Raw genomic sequence first — 19793 nt, 5'->3', positions numbered from 1 at the left:
GCCCTCGACAGGCCGCTAATGGAGACCTGACCTCCTGTTTGTCCCAAGTGGCTGCCCGTCCACCGGGGGGGGGGGGGGGGGGGGGGGGAATTGTGGGTCATCTGAAGATGGAGAGGCTGGGGGATCTGCACACACTCTACCCAGATGGACCCCCCTCCCCCCTGAATGCTTTAGCGGGGGCCTTGGGCACGTGCAGCTACACCCCCCAGCCTTATCCCCTCACTGCAGCCCCTCTGCATACAGTACGCGCAGTCATGTGTGGAAGGCATTATATTAGTAGCCTAGATATTCTGACCCCCCCTGTGTCCCCCACCCTCCGTGACCTACAGCCTCCACAATTCTGAAAGTGGCTTAGCTCCGCCCCCTCAGCCTCCAGGAGCCAAGATGAAACACAAGTGGATGCAACAGCAGCTCAGATGATGAATTAAAAATGAATGAACCGTCGCCCCTCTGTGCCCCCCCCCAATGGTTGATGATGTCATTGCATAACGTTTCCAGTTCAAACCCTCAGTCCTGTCAGTCCTGTCTCCGTTTTTCTGCCTAAAGAGCCGATGTGCCGTAAAAAAACATCATGAAACTCAAACGTCTGTCTCTGCACATCCTGCCTGAGCTGCATATTCTAATGCCCCCAGTCCGCTGATGATGTGAGGCGGCGACGAGAGTGACCCACAGACGACCGGGACCCCCCCCCCAATCCACCGATCCAGAGGAGGAGCAGCGTCCCAGAAAAAGCCTTGGAGCATGTGTGCCCCCTAGTGGCACTTTTCAGCTCCTCCACCTAACAGCCTCCCTCATGTTTTCACCAAAGTCATGTGACGTTTGTGTGTTTTTGGCGGATAACATCCACAGGTAAACATTTTGGAGGCTCGCAGACACACAGTAGAGAATGATTTTTAGGGTTTATGTTTCATTTAGCAACAATGCACCAAAAACAAAAGAGAACTCATCCAGACATGAACAACAAAATGATTGATGGGTCTGTTTTCAGACTAACTGACCAACAAAACCACTGAGTTCATGCTTTTATTGTGAAGCCCAACACAGCCGTGTTTGAACATCCGTAAAAAATATCTTTAGTGTCTGATTTTTTTTATTCTTATTTGTATGTCTAACGTGTGAAGAGGCGAGGCAGCGTCTTAGTGGAACAGAAACGTCTCTGAACTGAAGCTGGGAGCCATGAGGGGGCAGCACATGCAAAGAAGCCCCGATCTGGACTGGAAAAGCCAGCATGCAGCAAAATACTGCAGAAGAAAAAAAAACAAGCTTCAAAGAAGAAAACAGCTGAAATCTAAGTTCCATTCACACGACCCTTTAGAAAAGCAAAGGCCTGAGAAATAGAAACCAGAAGATGTTTGTCATCTAAAGCTCTGTGAATAATTACTAATAAAACTGACCGATTCTCCATCCATCCATTTTCTTCTGCCCATCCGGGACAGAGCAGGAGTCTAATGTGTGGCGTCTTAGTCACATGACCCCGGTCTTAGTTAAGTGAGTTTAATCATGTAATTCGTGGGAACAAAATCTTATTTGGTGGTAAGGACGTATTTACTTTAGCCCTGTCACATCCATGTCAGAGTGCGGCCAGTTCTCACAGAGAAAAGGAGCTTTTCTTCAGCTCCTGTTTAAATAAATACAGAATAAAACGGACAAAGACGGAAGATGGGACATCAACAACTCACAGAATTCAAGCTCAATTTGTTGAAACATTTAATAGGAAACCTTTTTCAACCTTTCGTCACTATAATGACTCATTTTCATTCAGACACATTCATGAAAATGACTGAATGCTAAACGTGTTTCTGATGAATTAAGAGTCTCTTCGTCAGAAGAAAAAGGAACAGAAAATCTGATGGAAACTCCAGATGGAAGCAGAGCTGAAGCTGACAGCAGAGTCGGCAGCCTGACGTGGAAACAACATGTGCAAAAGACAAACTCCATGTTTCCATCAGGGATGAACGCCAAGGACAAAGATAAACACTAAAGAGGAAGAAGAGCTCGTCTTCAAAGTCCTGATAAACTCAATAAAAGCAAGAGATTAACATGAAAACTGTGGCTTCCTTCAGTTCCACATTCATGGATCAAACTAATAAACCATTTCTTTTTTTTTTTACTTATTTTGCGTTTTAAAATACAAACAAATAAAAATAAGAAACCACAATTAAGCTAAAAAAATAAAGTAAAATTAAATACACTAAACAACAAAAACAAAAAGTTGAACCAGTGGGGTTCTAGAAAAATGAGTTTTGATCTCTAAGTTCTCAGTTTATTTCTTCCATTTCCTCCACTGGACTTGACATTTTCAGCTTTCAAGCGTACGTTTAAAGTCATTTTCCTCCATAATGTCTGTCCATGGATCCAGTCTCAGTGGTTCTAGTTCTGGTTTTTCTGCAGGCCATCATCACGACTCTAAGCAGGAAGTCGTCCTCTTGTTGGGAACAGTCCCAGGTACAGTATCAGCAGTTATTTCATACCTGCAGGGTTTAGAGGACGCTTTGCCAGAAGGGATCAATTTGACTGCATGTCCACAAGATGTGTGAATGATTGGCGTTTGCCCCCCCCCCCACAGAGCCTCCAGCATCGAGTCCTCAGCTGTTTGCTCTTTATGTGCAGACTGATAAAGCGCCTCGTTATATTCTTCTCTCCATTGTCCTGAACTTGTTGGGGCGGATTGAATACCAGTCATTCTGACCCCCACTTGTGTTCCACCTCAACCCAAACCATCACATTTCAACAGACATTTATACAGTTTGGAAACCATCTTTGAAGGCAGTTTCTAATCAGCCTCTGTCACCATTTCTATCACATCACTGCCTTCCTGTGAAATCGAGCTTTTCTTAATTGAAAATACCTAAACAAGTCAGTGTTTTCCAGTTCAAACTCTTCTTTGAGCCTTTCAAACGTTGTTAACGTACATATTGCAGTCATTCCTCCAGCAGAGTGTGAAGGCCAAATAAGTCATTTGTGGGCGTTACCTATTCTGTATTTATTGACCACCTCCCACCAGGTTTCAATTAAAAACTCTACTATTGGGTTCTGTTCTGTATCTGCTAATAAATAATGTTAGATATCATTTTAAAAACCTGCTGGAATATGAATCCAAATCCAGAGCTTTCAGGATGAAGGACTTTTGCTCCGTTCCGTTTATACAGAAAAGACTGTGTGTGGGGGGGGGGGGGGGTTGACACATAACACCCGTTTGCCTTCATTCTACTTAGCTGCTTATCTAAGGAAGCCCCACGATGAAGGTCATGACGGCCTCCACCTCCTCCTCCTGGGGTTTTCATGACTCGGCTCCAAGTGGAGCTGAGGGCGGATTTAGAGGTGGAGGGGCGGGGCCTAACCGCCAGACCGGATCTATTAAAAACAAAACTGGACACGCTTCAGTTCAGTATTTTCCAAAAACATTATTGGCTGATTTTTTAAAGGTTTGTTACATAATAAGCGTGGATACTCTAAAATGTCCCTGATTGTGGGCCAGTCAGAGGGGGGACCTGTCCAGGGTGTCCCCTGCCTTCCCCCACGTGTCCCTGGGACCCCAAAAAGGACAAATGGAAGAAGATGAATGAATATTACAATTATTTCTCATGTTTAATCCAGGATTGTGGTTTTAGGAGTCTGTCCATCGAGGTGCATATTTATTCCTGCCTGTCGTTTCGTCTGCTTCCATTCTTCAGAATTCATCCTCATGTCTGACATCATTGGTTTTTTTTTTTACATACTATTGGAATAAATGAGGCCCTGCTTTGTAAGTTTTTAGAAAATGATGAGCTTAAATCTAAATTTTAAATTGTTCTAACACTAGTCTGAAATCTGTCCACCTTAAGGAGACATTTGCATAGACTCCTGCTGTTAATTTTGTATTTTGAGGACGTTTTCTTTTCTTTAGTTTATCATTTGACAGTTAAATGTCCCTGATTACTTCAGAAATTGTTTCATTTTATTGCATTTCAGTGACAGTTGTGGGTTTGTGCTTCATTAACAGAGCGTCCGTTTTCCACGTTTAGGAAAGCAAAAATCTAGAGATAAAAACTGGAAAAGACGGATTCATGGAGAAATGCATCCATCATTCCTCCTGTAGCATTTGTTCACCTCTCCGACACCATGAGGTTTTATCAGCAGCCCTGCAGATAAAGAGACCAAAAACTGCCCCCCTTTCAAGGTCGCAGCTGGGAAACACGGAGCTCATTGGAACCTTTTTGAGTCTGAACGCCACCAGAAATGATGAATCCCCCATCGTAGCCCCCCCCATGTCTCCACAGACTGACCTCCCCAGCAAGACTGCAGGTCCCTGCGGTGAAGCTGTGGCTCCCAGAAGAAGATCAGGATGAGAAACAGAAGAACAAAGGAAGCTGGAATCTGCAGGACCGACAGCAGAACCACCAGAAGATCTGCTCTCCTCAATGTTCCCCATGTGTTGCTATGGAAACGTACCCGATTCTGATGGAATATTTCTGCCTCAAGAAAATAGGAGATCCATCCCTCAGAACGAGCAGCTCATTAAAACATTAAGGTATTCTTGCAACGTGGTAAGCAGAAAACAAAAAAAAAGTGGGAAAAAAAAAATATATATATATATATATATATATATATATATATCATTGCTAAATTAAGTTTTATGAATTCAATATTTTGTAAATAAAATCAGGAGATTTAGCACATAGAATTGTGAAGAAAGGTTAATTTCATTATCAGTCAAACTAAACGGAACGTTCTTCATGAAGAAAGTGGGAGAGATTTAAGTCCTGATTGGAGTTCATTTGTTCCAAACTAGTTTGTGCCAACAGCTGCAGGAATACAAATGAGTCCCTTTGTTTGTTGTTTAGCATCAAGAAAGCATCAAATGAAGTGATAAGTGAATGAAACCACGTGCACAACATTTGCATCTGCATGGCTTAGTTTGTCCAAACTTGAGAGAATGTCGTCACTAAAATCGTCATCAGCAACAAAAACCAAAATGAATACAAACAGATGAGATCAGAAACAAACGGCAGACGTCCGTTTCCAGTCTGAGGAATAAAATGAAAGGTGTCTCCAGGATTTAGACCAAACCCGGCCAGCCCTGAAGGGCGCCCTCGCACACGTTGGAGTCAGTTTCCTCCTGCAGGGGTCTGCTGGAAGACCCCAGGGGGGTATTCCAGGAAGCATGTTTAAACTACCCTGACTTTAAGCCTGAACTCTGGCTGAAATCCCCCTGAACTTGTTTAGTCTGGGTATGTCGGTTCCAAAAGACCGGATATGAGTTAGCGTGATTACGCTCCACTTGGTAACCCTGGGTTAATGCACGTGCACAGCAGGTACATAAAGACATTCTCAATGGATCGCAGATTTCTGGAGTCACTCGTGGAGAGAAAAAAAAAGAAAGCGGGACACTTGAGACGGAGTCTGAGATTTTAATGACGGCGGATAAAGATTATAAGGCCATCAATAAAGTAACACGGCTGCATCATCAAAAAAAAGAGTTTCTGCTTAGAGAAAAATAACAGACAAAGTTTCTGATCTTGTTTCCATTTTCCTTGTGACGCATGTATATATATATATATATATATATATATATATATATATATATATATATATATATATATATATATATATATATATATATATAACTAAATTTCTTCTATTAGTAACAAATAATTTAGTTAAATTTATTCAACCCATAATTTCTTACGTCTATAAAACTCAATAATTGTTGATACAACTCAAATTTACATATTTATCTAACTAAATATCACATTACTACATTAATCTTTTTTCAATCTTAATTACTTATATTTCTTGAACTCTCATATGTCTAAGTTTGAGCCGGCAGATATGCTCATTTTTATAACAATAAAAAGGACGAAAAAAATGCACAGAGTGCAAAAATTCATTAAAGAATTTTCCATTATTGTCACTACAATACGTGCTTGTAGGGGTGCTATATAAACTCATCATCCTCTCCTTCACTCTCACTCATGGTGCAGAGACATAAGCACACTATGACAAAATAACTGGGCAAAACACAGTAAAACAGCTAAACAACTAAACACATTTGGTCAAAAACCCACACTTAAACCCAAATCTGTCCAGACAGGCAAAGGGAATGATATCCCAGAATCCTTTGCGGTGCCGATCTAACAGTAGCACCAAAGTTACACCTACTTAATTGAATTAATTTGAATGAAAGGAAAACAATTGTCTGAAAACTACGTGTTATTTTTAAGGTGACTTAACAAAAAATGATTTATCTTAACTGAAGCAAATAATTAAGTTAGATCAAAGTATAAAGTTCATCTTTCCAACATCCATATGTGGTCTTATCACCCTCTCATGGTGGAAAAAGTATTATCTGAGCTTCTTCATCCACTAAATCATCTTCAAATGGACACGCCATGCTGCTTCACCTCTCTGAAAACAAACTAACCTTCAACTAAACCTGCTCCAGACCAGGTTATGTTCAGAGCATGAGTTGCCATGGCAACTTGACCTACCCTGAAACATACCTCCATTTCTGGAACCTAGAGCTGAGGTTATCCACTTCCTTAGCCTCAAACTTACCGTGGGAGCTAGCATAACCTGCTTTCTGGAATACCTCCCAGGTCTGAGCGGGTCACCGCCTGCTGCCCCCAACACGGGACCTTTGACCTCGCCACGCCCTCCTCATCGCAACACAATCATGGACCTATCTGAGGGGGTCGATGCCACACAAACACGCTACATGCTGGGCTTGTTACTGCATGCCTAACGGTCCGCACACGGCTCATCTGACACAGAACTCTAAACTGGGTTTTATGCATCAAGTGTGAATTCTTCAGGCAGCTTTTCTCTCTGCAGCACCAATCAGTGTCTGCAGAGTTACTAAAGAACAAAAATACACATTTCTAAGGAAAACTTTTGTTTTTTTCTCATACGTTCTGCTGTTCGCTTTCAGGCAGCAGATGTTTTCAAATGAGTTTCAGTTTCTTTCGGTTTTGTCTGAAAAGCGAATCTTCAAGCAGAGCCAGACTTTGCTGCTGTGAACAAGGAAACACCGACAACGAGGCCTTCAGGCAAAGTTCTGACAGATTCTCACCGACTGCAGTATGCATGCACACACGCACACATGCACGTACGCGTGCACGTGAATGACTCCATTTATGTTTAAGCTCATAACATGATCAAGCCTGTATGTTGGGGTCAAAGTTGACCAGAAAAACCATGGAAAGAAGGCCGGTGCTTACCTGCATTAATATAGTTGTGAGCTTCAGAAAGCAAAAGAGGAAAGAAGAGAGAAGAAAAAGCTGTTAGTCATCGTTACAGAAGACAGACATTGGATTGAAAACATTTTCTTCTGTGTTCAAAGATTATGTGCAAAGATGAGTGAAGGTAGACGGACAAACGTGACGTTGAATGAAGTAAAGGTGGAGAAACATTAAAATCTTTTCCTTTTGAAAACCACAGAGAAAAGTCAAACGGTTTGTAACCCGGTCACTTTGGTAAACCTAGGACACAAATCGTTTGTCACCTGAAGTCAGTGAGGAGCCGGTCCTCACACCTCAGTGACACCGTGCATCACCAGGACGTCACAAGAGCGTTGAGCTTCTGTTAGCCCTACATATACTTCACCATACACCTAACACAAGCACCACAGTGGAACGTTCCATTTTCCCTTGAGGTGGCCGTACGAGCCTCAAGGGAACTGAGAGACACACCTACGCTCCCCTTAACCTCCGGAGACCCGAGCTAATGTTGAAGCTAACCCTCTAAACACAAACTGTAGTCACAGGGGCCAGTTAAGGAAATATAACCAAACACGTGATGCCCACGCATGTGGACACCAGGCCTACAGAGGTTAAGATGAGCCGCTCCCGTGCCCCGACCACGTTGGAGGAAATGTGGAGACAGCCCCACATTTTTTGGTCTTGACCCAAAAGCTAGTCCCTTTTGGAAAAATATCCACCAGATTATAACCAAGGTCCTGGGCAACAATATAATAAAGACAGGCTTCTTTCTGTATCTGGGATATCTATCAGAAAATGTCCTCAAAAATGACAAATATTTAGTCAACATTTTCTAAGCCGCAGGCAAGAAAACAATCACAAGACAGATTCACCAACACTGCAGACATGGGGAAACCTGTGGAGGAAATACATGTGATGGAAATGTTGGACTATAGGATTAGGGTTGTGCCCATCGATGATACCATCGTCCATCGTGATGGCTGACTGACATCACGATGGAGAGACACCATGGTGAGGCCACGCCCCCACCACACTGAGAGTCGACACCATAAGCCGCGGTTACATGTGGAAAATTTCTTGATGGGATCAATGGTGGGATTAGAATCCAACCATGTACACGGGCCCAGAAAAACTTTTTCCAATTCTAACAAACGTTCACATGGTCCCACTTTCAGTCAGAATAAATCATTCACAAATGTTTGTTTAGTGTTTGAAATACCGGAAGAGGAAATAAGTCCCGCTGAGAGGCTACATACATAGATATCTGGCAGCTCCGTAATATACTAGATTATCTTCTAAACAAGCTTTTATTAAGGTCCGTACACACCGGGACGAATTTCGCGCGCGATTTTCGCCGACGTTTAACGCCTCGTGACTAAACAAAGGGCACCAATGTGAGTGTGCACACCGACGCGTCAAAGCGTCACTTTTTAAAAAACACCTCGGGTTCGTTTTTTTGGTTTGACGCATCGCCTCAAAAACTATACGACCAATGAGAAGACATGCTGCAATCTGCATCTTGGCTGCACATAAACATGTGGGAATAACTTCAGCCTTTATTTAGTCGGGACACGGCTGGAAACACAAATCCATGTTTGAACGGTTTCTAAGGAATGAGCCACATTTCTGCTTTGAACAGTTCACACGCCGGCCCAAAGCCGCTGTGTGAGCTGACGGTCCGAGCTCTGCCCGGACACACACTTTTACCGGGAGACCCGGTTCTCCTGAGTCCGGTAGCTCGTTCACCTAGAGCTGCAGGACGGATGGCAGTCAGATGTCCCCCACACATAACGCACACGTAACAAAGCATCCTCCCTTCCCCTCAAACACAAAGTCCGTCTGCTCAGAGACACGGTCGCTCTGTCCACCGGTCCACCTGACTAATCAGATGCAGGAGCGACTACTTCTTTTCTATTTTGTTTATTTATTTTATTGTTAAAGTCACTTCCCTCAGTTTATACTGGATCATCGCGGATGAGTCATTAGTTGGGAAATAAAATAAATGAAGTAATAAAGTAAAAGAACGAATAATAATTATATAATAACGAAAAATTAAAAATACCCCCCCAGACGATATCATCATCCCTCCTGATAGTTTACTGCCAAAATCGTCAACTGGCAATTTGAGGGACATCGCCCAACCCTATATAGGATAAGAACTCAAGAAAAAAGATGGGAGAAATGGACCGACTCCAAAACGACATTATAGAATTAAACATGGATGATGTTGGAAAAAACCTGTAGAGCCAAAACAACCCAAGGTGTGTCTTCCTACTTTATTTTTGCTTTGTAAACCTGTTTTACTGTTCCTTCTGCTTTTTTCTCATTTCACCAGTGCGTTTCAAAGGCAATAAAGAGAAAGTAAGAAAAAAAATAAGAAGTAGCCACTCCTCTCTACGGACCCAAAAACCCACAGCAACCCCACAAACGGGGTCATGTGACTAAGGCCTAAAGCAGAAACTCACTGGGTTTTGAACAGACGTAACAACAACAGTAGACAGCTGAGGTTTGCCTTGGGGCGGCCGTGGTGCAGCGGTAGGGCGGTCGACCCATGATCGTAAGATTGCAGGTTCGATTCCCGCCTGCACACCCATGTGTCGAAGTGTCCTTGGGCAAGGCACTGAACCCCACCTCGCCTCTGGTGGGAGGTTGGCGCCTGTGTTTGACAGCGGAGCCGCAATCAGTGTGTGAATGTGTGTGTGACTGTAAAGCGCTTTGGGCCTTGTAGGTAGTAAAGCGCTATATAAGTATACACCATTTACCATTTAAATGTGTTCTGCAGGTTCTTGTGTCAGAGATTTCAATGCCAGTAGCTCTTGACCTTGGCTGCTCTTTGACCTTTGCTGTTTCAACAGTGTCACTGGAGCAAATCACCAACAGAAAGATTAAAAAAAAAAAGAAAAAGATATTAAAGACTGTTTTAGGATGCGAGTCACACGTACACAAGTCTTTCAGTTGGTCTACGGTCGCCATCCAACCATCAGGATGCGTCTGTAAAACCAGCAGCCTTTCTGCTCCATGACCCCTGACCCTGACCAAACGGCTCTTCTGATGGGTTTTGTCCGGGGCTGCGTGTTAGCTGAAGGTCAGCTCGCCTCACACGTTCCACCCACTTGCATTCCTGTTATCCTGCTTTCTCCTCTCTGGTTTTGATCCTCATTATTCCAAACGGAGGTCTTTCGGGGAGCAAACGGTCTTTTCTCCACAGATGGAGCTCAAGACAACTTAAAGCTCAGGGGGAGCGGCTTCTTCTGTGAGCTGAAAGGAGGCCGGAGACGGGGGGGGGAGTGTGCGTCTGGCCTGCCGTTCCCATATCACTTAGGCTAATGTGATTAGGGGTGAGCCAGAGGGGGGGTTCATTTAGTTCAGAGTGTGCAGAGGGATGGTCACAGGATGGCAGCATTTTTATGTGCCTGGTACCAAAACCAGAACACGTGACTGAGTTCCCACAATGCCTGAAGGACTGCAGCGAAAGCAGCTTCTGCAGCCACAAACCTCAACTCCATCTGAATGACACCAAACAGACGTTCATGTCATCATCCTCACACTTTGACAGTCAAGGTAAAAGGATCAAAACCAGAGCATGTTTTCATGCGTAGGTATTAGTTTGAAGTGGCGCTAATGCCAACCGTGCTGCCTGGTTTCTGTAGAAGAGGTTCTCTTTAGGGCTGTTGAGGACAGAATGGCCTGGGAGTTATAGAGGATGATGGGAATCGATCCTGGAACATGATGTGGAGACTAAGCCCGATTGGGAGGGTTTGAACCATCAACTGTTGTAGAGAACTCCAGCAAGTGAGTTTGACGTGGTTTACTCCCGGCTCTGACTAAACGAAGTCATATCAGTCACCATCCCCTCCACCCCCTGTGAAAGGCCACACCCCTCCCACCTGAAGCCAGGTACACAACATCTGTCAAACATTTTGACATTTCACGAGGGGCCCTGCTGTTATTGAGGCTTCTGATTGGCTGCCTGGTCCAATATGAACACGCTATGCCTATAGACAGAATGCAGATGTGAAACATGAAACATTCAGTAGATGGTAAATACGTTGGGTTCATATATGTGTTTGTAAGTACACCTGACAGGATGTCTCTAGTGGAATTGTGGGTAAACTCGTGTTAAAAGTGGGACGGACTTCAATGTGAACCAATCAGAGGTGGAGATGGAATCTGCAAAAGCACAGAGTGGACCATACCAACTACAGAAGACAGCACACCTGTTCAAATGTTATAAATGTGCTTGAGAAATGACGAGAGAAGACAAAGAATCAGAAAAGAACATTTTTATAATGAACGAACAAAAACACTAAACCACAAAAATCTCTGGGATTTCCTGCTGCTTGTTTTCCTAGTTTGGGCTCAGTGTCCTCAAAAGGTCAACTACAGATGATTGTCGTTCTAATCCTGAAAGTTCATTTGACGGTAGACAACACTGCCACTTGCCTCCTATCCGGCCTTGCTGGAGCCCAGAACCCGGTACAGGAAGGACGCCGTCGGACAAGAGCCTCGTCTCACACTGAGGACACAGAGGGTCGTTGGGAGTCGGATCCGTGTCCAGCTGTGCGGCGTATACAAACCTTTCACTCTTTTTCCAAACCACTTCAACAAATGAAGGCAGATATAAAGGGAAGATCCCGCCGGCGCTCGTTTACCGCCTTTCAGACGACCCCTCCTGCGTTTGGCCTTGGCTAACTTTGCAGAACAACTCCTCCCAAGAAAAATAATCTGGCCTTGAACTGTTTATATTAATTGCAGCAGATCTGCCTCAGCTGATGGGAAATGAGGCTGGACCAGATGAGCTCATGAGTAAATATTTCGATTTCATTTTACCGACAGTTTGGCTCTGAGAATCATGACAAGGTGCTGAAGTTTAGCCAAAGACAGGTGACCGATTTCACGCAGCATAAATCTCCACTCCCCTGTGGGCCCTCCCCTGATTAATTCAGTCCGTTGGGAGAGACTAAAGAGCGTTAAGTAGACACTAGAAACCAGAGGAGACAGACCGAGAAGCCTCAGCAATGCTGCTCACTGTCCTCCTGAGGAGCCAACATTACACAACAGGAAACGACCTTCACTTTCTGGAGGAAAAAGCCCTTCAAAGTCGGAAAAAGATTGACGGAATTTAGGTTCAGAAATTCAAACACAGTCCCGATATTTATGACTGAGGTGAAGAAAATCCACAGACTCACTAAATGTCAGATAAATGAGATCTAATCTGGTTATTTCTGATCCTGAGAGCAGATCGATGGCGGAGGAAATGGTCCGGCGGCGGCGGCAGACCACAGGCAGAGGACGGTGAGCACGTCTTTGATGACTGCGGCGTGCAGACGCTCCACAGATGAATATCATGTCCACCACAGGGAAAGAGTGCAGGATTAGAGCTCTGGGTAATGAGGACCGGCCTCTTCAGTTATCTAGATGAATCCTGTAATATTAAAGTTTAGAGCAACTTTTGTTTTCCTTAATGAGCTGATCAATTATGAAAAACTACAGTTTGTCATTTTTGTTTACACACAAAAATGGACCTTTGTATTTAAAAAGATTATGCTGTAAAACGGGCCGACGTTATGTGAATTTACATGGAAAACAGCAGCTTTTTTCACTTTATTCATAATTGACTTTTTTTTTACTTAATAAATGTTCATAATGTAACAATAGTTTCTAGATTCAAAGAGTAACATTTGAACTCAGAAAAAAAGACTTTTTTGCCTTCACTGAACAAATTCTTTCATTTCTGCCTCTTAAAAACTGAAACTTTCTTTTTTTTTTAAATCAATATGTTTGACATTTCTAAAGAATTTGGTGAACAGGACATTTTCTGAGTTTTGAATAAATAAGCCCCGCCCCCATATGAAGCACAGCCAACATCATCAATATCCATAAACGTCAGAGTCTGCCTCGCTTCTCTGCAGAAGCAGAAGAGGGTGCAGACAGACGGAGCTGCCGCTTCTACCCAGCGTGGGCGGCGACAAAAGGCTGCCGTCCATCTTCATCCTCAAGATGAAGCTCCTCCCAGCCTCAGTGAGGCCCGGGTGTGCACGGTGGTGGCAGCGGTTAATAAGGTGCATCCACCTTTCCTCCTCCACAAAACGACTTCATTAAGCGATTCACCGTAATTCTATGCTGGTAATGTTTCGGGGAAACGTGCACGCGCTCACACACGTGCATGAAAAACTTTCAGTAAACATTTTGATTTCTTCTAAATCCTCTAAACAAATGTTGACGTCCTGAAATCGAATGAGTGGCTCCATTTCCAAAGACGGTGGAAAACGCCTTTCCAGGTAAAACATTTCAGTTCAGAGTTGTCTGATTTAGACTGCATCACCTGCAGCTTCCCACCCTACCTGTCTCATGTGTGCACGACACGCTAAGCAAACACACCTGTCGTTCCCCGCAATCTCTCTTCTTCTGGCTTTTCATTTATTCAGGTTTAGATCAAATTCTGCAGATGAAGGTTCTGCTTCGGCTCTTGGCGTCTCTAATCATGTTTTCAGGCAGCAGCTGATGTCTAACATGAAAAATCGTTGTTGTCAGCATCTCTTCCTCTTCATCATCATCATCATCCTGTCCTTTATGATCCCCCCATCCTCGGCCTCTTTTCCTCTGTCCTTTCATCTCAACCTCCCAGGCTTTCAGGTCACCAGGGAAACAATCGTCTTAAGTGCTTTGGCTGACGATGGGGGCTGATGGGAAACCTTCCTGTCAGCGTCGGTCGCTGAACTGAGTGACTGAATGCAAATGCAGGAGCTCATGTGGACTCCTGCTGATCCTCATGTGGACTCCTGCTGATCCTCATGTGGACTCCTGCTGATCCTCATGTGGACTCCTGCTGATCCTCATGCTGATTCCTGCTGATCCTCCTCTTTCCGTCTCCAGAGGTTTTCGTAAAGGTGAACTTGGACGGATTTGTGTCAAAATTTGAAATTAAACTAATCAGAAAAACGACAGATTATAGATTCCTGATGTTTGTGATGATGTCGCTAACTTCTGGAAACCTTCAATCAAAATCATCACAAGTATTCTGGAATGCCCCATTTTGCTGTTGGGGAGGGGATGACTTCATGAAACAGTTGAAGCTGACGACTGCAGGACGGCTGGGTGATCTTCAGGTTTCTACCACTCTTCCAGCTGTTACACCTGCAGCTAAACATGACAAGCATTTCACTGATGGCTGCAGTTCTTCTCCCTAAAACGTGCCGAGTTTGCTTTTTCTGAACCAAAAGGGGAAATCTTCCTCATTCAGCTCTGATTCTGATTCTTCATGTGGTTCAAAAAAAGCAAAGAACGGCGAATCAACCAAACGACCACGCAGCGCGGCCTTCCAATGATTCATCGGTTTGATTTCACCTCGGCCTTCAGTCATCCATCCTAAGGAGCTGTCTTCACTGCAGCCATGACTGAGCATGACTACGATAACAGACGAGTCTGTGCACGCCGCCGCCGCCTGACACTTCTGGAAGCTGCAGGCGAGACTAATGAACGACAATCAGACAAGGAGCTGATTCACTGTCCAATCACAGAAGCTCAGAAGAGCAGTCCTTCCTCTTCCTCACAATGTTTTAGGATAACCTTTGTCCCAAAGAAACATCGTTTTCAGAGACACAAATGTAACCTTTATAAAAGCAGCCGTGCCCTGGTGGGAGGAGTTTCATTGATCCATCTGTGACATCACGTCCTGTGGACCCGTTTTATGAACCGCATATACCTTGGCTCAAACGATGAACGAGAAAGATTTTTTCCTTCAAATGGAAGTCTTTGTCTTCAGCAGCAAGAAAAGGAGAAAATCTTCTGGAAACGTCTTTGCTTCATTTCAGTCACATTAATACGAACATCTCTAGTTTAGATTATGGCACCGGTCAGTACAAAGATGGAGTTTTGACTTTTGCAACAAAAATAATCTAAAAGTTGTTAGCGTTTGAAACCAAGAAGGTCGTAGGTTAAGCCCCTCCCCTCAGCCCTTTTCTTAGCTTCCATGGCAAACAGAGCAGATCAACAGGGAGGGAAGGAGCTCAGCTTTCAGTAGGAAATATTTCTGAGATTGTTCCAGATGAAACCCCATAAATCACTGCTGACCTCAGCAGATTTGAACTGAGCTGACACCTTTTCTTTCTTTTTTTCAGTGGATTCAGAAGTGATGCTTCAAAGCTGGAGACGCTTCCTGAAGCAGCAGCTGTGTCATGGGAGACCCCGGCTGAAGACGTGCTGCGCTCTTTTCTACAACACAAACTTGCTTTTCCGAAGCATTCATCAAAAGAAATAATCTAACCTTTTGCATTTGTTTTATCTGGCTGCAGAACTGCATTCCTGGGGAGTTTTTTTTAAAGCCAAATGAAGCCAATGTCAACAAACAGTGAAATGCAGCTGAGTGTTTTCTGATGCAGAGGAGTCAGATGCTCAGCTCCACGTCTGCAGATGAAGATCACAGCTCCACCTGGACTCCAGAAAGTCCATTTCATGTCTGTGCAGCGCTCCACCCACCTGAGTGGAAGCAGAAACCTCCGTGGTGAGGGGGGGGGGGGGGGGGGGGGGGTTCGATCCTATGAGCCGCTGTGGAGGCGGGACCTGCAGGCCAGCATGGGTTTGAGCTGTGACATCAGGGACCGGCACTGACACCACAGGTGGAGTAGCGTTTTGGGTCGTAGGGAACCGGATGCTCACGGTCTCCACTCCGCTGCTGTTCGGGATTCAGACATGAAGCTGCTGAAAGAGGAGACGAGGGATCCAGGGCAGGCCGGCGAGGGATCCAGGGCAGGCCGGCTCTGCTGCGGCCATCTGCTGAAGGCATTCTGGGCGCCGGGGGCTTGGGTTACGGACGGCGCGTCCACAGGGGGACAATAGAGCATTCAAAATTCACGAAAAGAGAAACCTAACAAGCTTCATTTAGGAGCATGAAGATAACCCAGGATCCACTGAAATGAACAAAGCGTGACGTAAACTTTGTATTTTCCTGCGGAATTTCTCCCGTTTCTCTAGAATCCTCAAAGGAGGTCAGAGGTCAGAGTCTGTCTGAGACCAGCAGGAAGGGTGGCGTCTCACACAAGGACACTTCAGCCGACAGGAAGATTTAAAACTCGGACATTTTTCCACCGCTAAGTATTTCAGCACAACCAGGGAGAGTCAACAATCTTTATGATGTGCCGACACGGCGGATGAAGACGAGCTGGACGAAGGCTGACTGATGAAGATTTGCTCAGTGCTTTGACACGACTTGATGTTCTGTTCACACCCCAAATGGACGTGTCCCAAAGGGAAAGGATGGGATAAGTTCTAGTTCCCTGTGAAGCGGGACTACAAAGAGTCGGGCACACAGGCCGAAGCTCTCAATGAGGTCACTTCCTGTTTGAGGCTGGTTTACAGTATGTGAAGTCACGTCAGTTCCTCAGGTAGCCACTAGATGGCCTGTTCCACAAATGAGTCCAGTAAAACCATCCAAATTCACAACCCAAAGAAAAAACCTTACAGCCCAGTTCCACAAAACTTTGAGTTTGGAGGAAGTTAAGAAAGAAAAAAAATTTAAAAAAAAAAAGAAAGAAAAAAGGACTTTATAAGTACGCCAACATTTAACTTCTGTTTGTGATGTTTATTTTAGCTTTCTAGTCTGAAAGAAATAAATAAAACTGTTTTCATTTCTCTGGTTGCAATGGTCTCAGTGAGGCTCACACTGAGGTGGTCTTTTGATTGACAGGTGACCACCACATCCTGAGTGGCGCAGTGACCCCGCCCATTGTCCCATTTTGGACTCTGAAGGTTTGGTGACGGCTCAAATGGCGACAAACACAAAGCTGACAAACTGCCTTCAAGTCACCCAATACAGACCTGCAGGTCATGTGACCCCACAGGCTGTCCATCACTTTACACAGAGCTGTTTGGGTTTTAAATCAGGTGGGAGTTTTCTGTATGGGGGGAGTGAGCTTCATGAGAATAAAAAAACATTAAAGCAAAAATGATTAAACGTATCCATGAGATTTCTGTCGGCTCCAACAGGCCGGTCTTCACTGAGGAGCCATGTTTACGTCTGTGCGGCGCTCCATCCAGCAGAACACGCAGCGAAACGGGGGGCGTGGCTTCTGACGCATCAAACAATAATGGAAATCTCCAGAAAACCGCATCCATTATAAAATAAGAGAAATGGCAACAGGTCCTACAGAGGAAAATCAATCTGCACCAAACATCGTAGACTATGAGGTTTTGCTATAATCTTTGACATTAGATGAGTCGGACATTAGCTTATTCATTTACTCAGAACTCTGGACCTTAAACTGATTTACTGTGAAAGTCAGAGACTCACTTTGTCCTGATCATAGAGGTCTGTCCTGCGTTTGTGTCTCTAAGAATTCGGTTGAAAACGAGCCGCCCACCCACCTCCACCCTGACCTCAGAGCAGCGTCTCAGTCCTGACGTCCATAAATAAAGAAGATCACTTCTATAAACCAACCTGCAAGATGCAGACGGCGGGAAATGATTTCAGCAAAGTTGGACTCAGACGACTGCAGGCATGACTGCAGCAGAGCGTCGAGACTAAAGGGAAAATGTTCAGATTCTCTTCTCCTGTCAGCTCATCTGCCTTCATCTGGAAGCATCACGTCCAATTTATTTATTTTACACATTTAAAAATCAACTTCAAAGAAATGTTTTCCATAGAGGAGAACGTGTCTCATTGTTCACCTTCAGTCTGCTTCTATTCTGCACACTTGCCATTTTCATAAAGTATTTGGCATTTTTTGGGGGGGCAATGTTAGAATCCAACTTTTCCAACTGCCATTGAATGCAGCACAGCTGTGAAGCTCACAATGCAAAGAGGAGAACTTCAGAAATCAAAGCTCAGTGATGCTGCAGGCCAGGCTGGACAGACTCAACAATATTCCACTGACGTGACCCCAAAACATTCAAATCCCACCGTTTTCCTGAGAATCAAGAGCAAAAAAGGGAAAGGTGGTGTGAGAAATGACTCGTATGGAAGTTTATGCCAAAACGATAAATGAGGATTCCTGCTTAATAATACGTACACTGCTGCTGCTGCTGCTGCATCATTAGAGGCCGTTTGTGGGTTTTAACAAGGAATAAAAACTACAAAAAGTAAAAAATAATGTGAGTAAATCCAGAGAAAGAGCATTTGTCCACACCTGCTCTCACACAGATGCAGGAATGCAGCAGCAGGCCGACACAGGAGCCGCAGGAACCTGCACCAACGCGCCCAGAGCCTCTGTAGGTGTGCTCACTCAGGGCCGCTCGCTCCTACCTGGCACTTCACCTCTGCTGTTGTGTGTCTGTCACTGTGGAGCGCACGCACACACACACACTGACAGCGTTGAAGTGTGCACGGTGCATAGTTTTTCTTCAGCCATGACCTGAAAGAGGGGCTCTGGGAAAACGGCAAATGTCCCTTGTGCTAAATGTGTGGACTTGCATGTGTGTGCAGACGACCACGTATGTGTGGATGTGCGTGTGGGTTAACATGCATGTGTGCGTGTGTGTGGATGTGTGCGTGTGTGTGCCTGTGCGTGTTTCCCTCACACGTGAGCCGGCCTCCCATTTCCCCTGTTCGATTCCCGGACCGGCACGGAGGCGGCCAGCCGACCAGCCAGTCAGACTCCTGGGAGAAAAGCAGGGATTGATCCTGGAGTAAACTAAATTTTAAATCTTCTGCACTTCAATCTGGTAAAAACATGAAAAAATATGAAAATGTAAACAACTGCTGTGTTTGTGGAAAAAGTTCACAGATTACAGTAAATCTAGAAATATTTCAAACGTTCCTGCTGTCAACCGTTTCAGAATAAATCCTCTCCTCAAATATTCCCTCGTTTGCGTTTGTCTCATCAGTTTTGCGCTGACTAATGACCTGCATCATTAAATGAAAAATTAAAGTGACAGAGTCAATTAATATGAATTCATTACGTAGAATTATGACAATTATCATCAGATTAAAGACAAACCCTGGAACAAGCATCACATCATAACCCCAGAAAGCCCATCATCTGAACCGAGACGTGTCTCCTTTCATGAATCTTAGGAAGTGGGAGGAGTTACTCCACCCACATCCAAAAACAGTTCCAAAAACAACAAAGGGGCGGGACAACCAGGCTCCAACCAGCCGCCAATCAAAAGCCCACTTACTTAAAAAAGAAAACTGTATTTTAAACTATAAATGTCTTTGAAACCTGTGTTAATGTAAAACACACAAGCCAAATGTGGTGAAACGCTCCAAGAAAGACGATTTAAAGTCCAGATGCCAGAACTTCAAACGTCACCCGGACGGTCAACGATGGGAAAACGTTCTCCTCTGCCTCTAGTGGTTTCAGGTGGAACTGCAACATTTCCACAGGGAAAGCAGGAGGAGGGGGCTCGCTAAGAACACATGATGGTTTCTGAAGTTGAGGCTGGGGGACAGAAAAACGACAAAGATTTGCAGCGATGCCCTCTATCTGACAATTTCCCCCCATTAAGACAGATTCATTTCACTCTGGGTGTCGGAACATGACAACTGTTCCTGTTGGGGGAACAGAGGCTGGAGGGTTCACAGACTTCCACGTCTTTAATCCTATTATCTGGACGGATATGAAATCTGCATTCCAGCCACTTCAAACACACAACCCC

The 19793-nt window shown here is 44.6% G+C and overlaps 1 protein-coding gene across 9 annotated transcripts in view; it reads right to left on the bottom strand.

Moving 5' to 3' along the window:
- Positions 1-19793, bottom strand: part of agrn (agrin) — a 241823-nt gene that overhangs the window by 175858 nt on the left and 46172 nt on the right. For 7 of the 9 annotated variants that reach the window (XM_023956309.1, XM_023956313.1, XM_023956310.1 and 4 more), the window contains exon 3: positions 7200-7220. The exons of the other annotated variants lie outside the window; for them this stretch is intronic. In XM_023956309.1, the coding sequence (XP_023812077.1) occupies positions 7200-7220 (21 nt within the window). The remainder of the gene's footprint in view (positions 1-7199; positions 7221-19793) is intronic. 9 annotated transcript variants of the gene reach the window in all.

Source organism: Oryzias latipes, chromosome 7, assembly GCF_002234675.1.
Source record: "Oryzias latipes chromosome 7, ASM223467v1".
Taxonomy (NCBI): domain Eukaryota; kingdom Metazoa; phylum Chordata; class Actinopteri; order Beloniformes; family Adrianichthyidae; genus Oryzias; species Oryzias latipes.
Note: the sequence above shows the minus strand (reverse complement) of the source record. Positions and strands in the feature narration are given on the sequence as shown.